The 6,081-nt window shown below is 37.9% G+C and overlaps 1 protein-coding gene and 1 long non-coding RNA gene across 3 annotated transcripts; both read left to right on the top strand.

Annotated features, from left to right (window-relative positions):
* Window positions 1-373: 373 nt before the first annotated feature.
* On the top strand, window positions 374-1,716 carry LOC108252261. Of its 2 annotated transcripts, none has more exons than XM_026822836.1 (2): window positions 374-518; window positions 1,313-1,716. In XM_026822836.1, exons 1-2 carry the CDS (start codon window positions 470-472, stop codon window positions 1,624-1,626), a joined length of 363 nt encoding a protein of 120 aa, XP_026678637.1. In that variant the 5' UTR covers window positions 374-469; the 3' UTR covers window positions 1,627-1,716. The 2 variants fall into 2 exon arrangements, with proteins under 2 accessions (XP_026678637.1, XP_026678638.1); XM_026822837.1 differs by lacking the exon at window positions 374-518 and adding an exon at window positions 1,139-1,242 and having other exon boundaries at window positions 1,353-1,716.
* A 2,633-nt stretch (window positions 1,717-4,349) lies between these two features.
* Window positions 4,350-5,575, top strand: LOC113466972. Its single transcript, XR_003391203.1, has 2 exons — window positions 4,350-4,396; window positions 5,043-5,575. It is a non-coding gene; the product is annotated as an uncharacterized LOC113466972 (long non-coding RNA).
* Window positions 5,576-6,081: the final 506 nt, after the last annotated feature.

Consider the following 6,081-nt stretch of genomic DNA (forward strand, 5'->3'; position numbering starts at 1 on the left):
GACATCACACTTAGATAATGATGGAAAAGTTTTCAGCTGGGAAGCATGTTTTTCTTTTTTGTTTATATAACATGGGAAAATTACCATATCTGAGGTGGAAATATTTGGGATCAAGAAGTTCTGAGCTTCTAAAAACGAATCTTAAGATGAGAATCTACCTGTTTACATAGAAAACCTGGGAACCACTTTTGCATTATTTCAAAGGTCAAAGCACATCTTCTACATCCAAGCCTATCCGGTAATGGAAAAGTTTGGTTAGAAACAAAACACTCCGCTCCTTATGGGATTCGAACTCAGCACCTTCGGGTTTAGAGTCAGTGCTCTTTATCAATCAGTTATAGAGGTGGGCACCTATCTACATTACCAGTAGTTTCAATGGACTGATATTCAGAAAATGAAGCTGAGGCAATTTTAGGTTCAACATTACAGTGTAGTTCTTTATCTTAGATCCTTAGATGTCCTCTGAAATATGAAATGGTTTGTTTCATTCCAGAGTGAATCATCTTCTGCCCTATCAAATATATAACATGGGAAAATTACCATATCTGAGGTGGAAATATTTGGGATCAAGAAGTTCTAAGCTTCTAAAAACGAATCTTAAGATGAGAATCTACCTGTTTACATAGAAAACCTGTGGGAACCACTTTTGCATTACTTCAAAGGTCAAAGCACATCTTCTACATCCAAGCCTATCCGGTAATGGAAAAGTTTGGTTAGAAACAAAACACTCCGCTCCTTATGGGATTCGAACTCAGCACCTTCGGGTTTAGAGTCAGTGCTCTTTATCAATCAGTTATAGAGGTGGGCACCTATCTACATTACCAGTAGTTTCAATGGACTGATATTCAGAAAATGAAGCTGAGGCGGAACCACTTTTGCATTACTTCAAAGGTCAAAGCACATCTTCTACATCCATGCCTATCCGGTAATGGAAAAGTTTGGTTAGAAACAAAACACTCCGCTCCTTATGGGATTCGAACCCAGCACCTTCGGGTTTAGAGTCAGTGCTCTTTATCAATCAGTTATAGAGGTGGGCACCTATCTACATTACAGTTTCAATGGGCTGATATTCAGAAAATCCACTTTATGAAGCTGAGGCAATTTTAGGTTCAACATTACAGTGTAGTTCTTTATCTTAGATGTCCTCTGAAATATGAAATGGTTTGTTTTATTCCAGAGTGAATCATCTTCTGCCCTATCAAACGAAAATGTTGTCAATTCATCCTTACTATCAGTATTCACATCTTATGACATCGGATCTTGCATGGAAATACCCAACAAATTCAAAAGCCTGTATGACGTCCCCTATCAAACGAAAATGTTGAAAATTCATCCTTACTATCAGTATTCACATCTTATGACATCGGATCTTGCATGGAAATACCCAACAAATTCAAAAGCCTGTATGACGTCCTCCAGTCTTCCACCAAAAACATGATCGAATTCATCAATGAAGTTCAATCCAAATTCCATCACTGCCAGAAAGCAAGAGACGCCAACTGTTTGATCGATTTAACAAGGCATTTAGTAGACATTGCTGATAAACATCAAATCTTCGACAAACTCATTGAAATCAATAGTTTCATACTCATTCTTGTCCGAGTTATTCTAATGTGCCTAGGTTGAAAATATATTTATATTTTGCTGTTCAAATAATCCAATAAATAATATCCAATTCGATCCAATAAATATCCAATGATGTCGTTAGATAAAAAAGGTTTTTGTTAGGGTCTCCCGCGTGCAAGGCGAGCGCAGTGACCACTATGCCATGGGAGCTGACGTGTGGGTACCATATAAACTCACCTGATTATCAGTGATTTTGGTCAAATCGGGGTTTTGGAGACTTCTACATTTCAGTCAACTTCCTTCAAAATTAAATTGATCCCAAGGGCCAGGCAATGCCTAAACCCTTGACAAATGGAGTGTGCCTGAAGGCATGTGATGTGTTCCAAGGTTTTTGTTTCTTTAGCTTTAGATATTTTTCCATAATGACGACTTCAGGAGTCCCGTGGATCAAGGACATCATGACTTCTGATGAAGTTTTTCGCACATTGAAGTGTCTACCTTCATTATACGTTTTATTACAGCTAGTCCTAAAAGTAACTTCCAAACGAACTAGGCAAGTATGAATGTTGTGACACACATTTACAAATCTTCATAACTTACCTTCATTATACGTTTTATTACAGCTGGTCCTAAAAGTAACTTCCAAACGAACTAGGCAAGTATGAATGTTGTGACACACATTTACAAAATCTTCATAACCTGATTTCTTTCCAGTGTCTCTACATGACAACCAATGGGAAATCTTCAGCAAAGGATCTTACTGACACCTTCAGGACTGAGCTCTTCACCTCAAACTTATTCCAACGGAATCTCAATAATCCTACAATTCAATGTTTACCTACCATGCTGGCACCGGTCGCTATGCGCATTTATATGTCATAGCTACTCATTTTCCTCCATACCTCAGCAGTTGCTGAATTGGGGTCTAGGCCTTGAGCTTTGGCATATATAGGTATTTCAAATGGGAAGAACTTAAAAATACCTACTTCATGTATAATGGTTATATTCATAGGTAGGATTACTAAGTCAAGAGAATGATTATGAACATAAGGCCTTGTCAGATCATATTGTATTTCTTCTTCTTTTGTTTGTCCTTATGGTAATTGATTAGATATGAGTACAGAAAATTAAACACCGTACGATAGGAATAGCCAACAGCACATATATGTATAACTACATTACCTACCTATCCTACCTATTTATTGAAGAAGGTATGCAAACATTGCAAACAAACCAACCCCAAACATTCTCAATACTTTTCCAACATGTCGTACTGTTTTTCGCTCTACCACTTTTTTGCTTCTTATCCTTCATAATGCACTTCGTTGAACGAAAGTTATCTAATCTAAACGAAATAGTTCATAGTGCCTTGGAGAAGCCTGATTTTTTTTTCTTAATCAAATTACTGACAGGCAACAGATAGAACAAGCTAATCACACGTATGTATTCATTGGATAGAGAATTAGAAAATTTTGAGTACCAAGTGAAAAAGTAAAAAAATTGCATCTACTAAGGGAAACATTTTCCAAGTTAAATTTAAAGGAACTAGCGTCAAGAAGTGAACATGAATGTATTACTGATGTCAATGCTTCTGCTCCTGGCAGTGCACTTCGTTTTTTCTCCACTCTTCCTCTTACTTCGTTTTCTACTTTTTCTTTCGTTTGCTTTTTCTCTTTTATTTTCTTCTGCTCCCTATTTTCTCCGTCATGTAAATTAAATAGTTTCTCCATAATCTTCCAGTCACCTCACGTTTCCTGCTCTCCACATTTTCCGGTCCTGATGTGTACTTAATAGTTTCCAGGAGCGATCCTCGGAAAATCTTCCAGTCACCTCACGTTTCCTGCTCTCCACATTTTCCGGTCCTGATGTGTACTTAATAGTTTCCAGGAGCGATCCTCAGAATATTTTTAGAAAGGCCGAATTCACATACCTGACTTGATTACTAGACCATTTTCGGTGCTCAAACTTTTCAAATGTTGCGGGACTTTTCCGGACAAGAAATGGCTCTGGGCTTGTTTGTTTCACTAGTTAGGTATTTTCGTTGATTTTTCATTAAATCTCATTGATTGTTTGGCAAATCAAAAAGTTTAATTAATAAATTAGATCCAGGTCTACTGGTCGAAATGATGCCCGGAGACTGTGTGGCTGTGGCATATTAAACCTGTGGACGCTAAACCTTCTTTGGAATTTAGGGTTAAGTACAGCCTTATTTTTCCTTCGTAACTTCCCCTCTTCTGAAGCTCGTTTCCCCTATTTTGGCGTGGTAGCGCCTGTACTTATGTATAGGAAAAAGAGGGGAGACGAGCTTCAGAAGAGGGGAAGTTCCCGAAGTAAAATACAACTTACCTTACTTTAGACATGTGTTTCAATACAACTTACCTTACTTTAGACATGTGTTTCAATACAACTTACCTTGTTTTAGACACGTGTTTCAATACAACTTACCTTGTTTTAGACATGTGTTTCAATACAACTTACCTTGTTTTAGACATGTGTTTCAATACAACTTACCTTGTTTGTGCCATGTGTTTGGTACCCCCCTCCTGTTTTACGGCCCTGGTATCCTATGTTATGCAGAAGAATAAGAATCCTGGTGGATATTCATTGTCAATATGTTTCATGGAAGACGATTTCTCTCTCTCTCTCTCGAAATTACATGTTTGTTAAATAAATTACTGTCACTATTTTCATGTGGGAATTCTTTATACATTTTTGAAACAAACAATGGGTTGTCGCTTATCTTTTGGGTAGGGATAACTCATACATTTCCCAGTTCCCAGTCAGTCATAGAAGAATTACAATTTTACTGTTTCAGACACACATTTTACAGGTTTTATACATGTGTTTCAATACAACTTACCTTGTTTGTGCCATATGTTTTGTACACCCCTCCTGTTTTACGGCCCTGATATCCTATGTTATGCAGAAGAATAAGAATCCTGGTGGATATTCATTGTCAATATGTTTCATGGAAGACGATTTCTCTCTCTCTCTCTCTCTCTCTCTCTCTCTATCTCTCTCTCTCTCTCATTCTTTCTCCAGTTTTCGAATGAATTTTGCGGAAAAGGTTTTTCTCGTCACTTCTATGTGTATAAGTACGTATGTGTGATATGTGTATGTATGAAGACAGGTAGATATGCACCTCTGCTTTTGGTGGAAGGGTGGAGAGAGTATTATCGTGCTTGTTAATATCTACCCATGGATTTGATTCAGCAGACGGTTTGGGTGGGTACTTATCTACTATTACTAAGACAAATTAGGACTTTTCCTTCTGGGAGTCCGGACATAGGTAGGTATAGGCAGGAACAAGAAAATTTAGGGGCTCCTGTCTAAAATTTGGAGCATCCAGACGGAAGCTCGTCTGCGAAAAAATACATACCTAGGAAACTGCTACACATGTGGCCCATGGCCGTATTTAGAGGGGCGAGGGGGCCCGGGACCTTCCCCCTTGGCCTTTCCTTTTCCTCATTTTACAGCCCCCTGTAATTCCAAACCATATTTCGGGACCGGACTCCGATTCCATTGAGTTTCCATTGTTTGTGAATGAAAACAAACCTAAATCCGTCGACGGCACAGACATAACGGGGAATTCATTTGAAAATCTTGAACTAAAAACGCAGGCTGTTCAGTCTACTGATGCTCCATTAAAAAAGTATTTTGATCATACAACTCGTCGTACTTCAACCTCTTCCAAAGTTCAAAACATTATGCAAGTTGTGAAATTAGGACTGATTTCTTCTTTCGACGAATGTGCGAGGATCTTTACGGACACCAAATATTCGCTAAAACTGACCAAAAAAGCAATACTTGATATGAATTCAGCTTTCATTGAAACATGGAGGGGTGTACAATCCTCTTGCTTTCATTTCGATTTCTTTGATTGTGTCAAGGATATAACAAATACCCAGCTGAAAAATTTTCAACTAGAAGAACAGTTCTATCTCCTGAAAACTGAAATTTTAGATATTGTGATTCAGTTGGGAAAATGTGGAAATCAAATCATTGGACGTCTTTAGGGAAGTAGGTAAGAACACATTATTTATTTCAGTGTCTAGAATCTAGATAGATAAGATATCTTATTCCTATATTAATACATATATTGCAATGTATGGTATAATTTGCTTTATCAGCAAAATTAAGCAGCTTACGCTCAGATCCGACCGAATTTAACTATAGCTACTACACAGTTAACATTTTAGCATACCTCACTGCCATTGTGTCAATACCATTAGCAGCCCCGGATAAAGGCCTGTTCAAACTGTTGTTCCCGCGAACAGGGTGGCACGCTGCGGGGGGGGGGGGGGATGGAGGGGTATACAATCCTCTTGCTTTCATTTGGATTTTTTTGATTGTGTCAAGGATATAACAAATACCCAGCTGAAAAATTTTCAACTAGAAGAACAGTTCTATCTCCTGAAAACTGAAATTTTAGCAGTTTTCGAATGAATTTTGCGGAAAAGGTTTTTCTCGTCACTTCTATGTATATAAGTACGTATGTGTGATATGTGTATGTAT

The sequence above is a fragment of the Diaphorina citri genome, unplaced genomic scaffold (assembly GCF_000475195.1).
Source record: "Diaphorina citri unplaced genomic scaffold, Diaci psyllid genome assembly version 1.1 scaffold374, whole genome shotgun sequence".
Lineage (NCBI taxonomy): Eukaryota > Metazoa > Arthropoda > Insecta > Hemiptera > Psyllidae > Diaphorina > Diaphorina citri.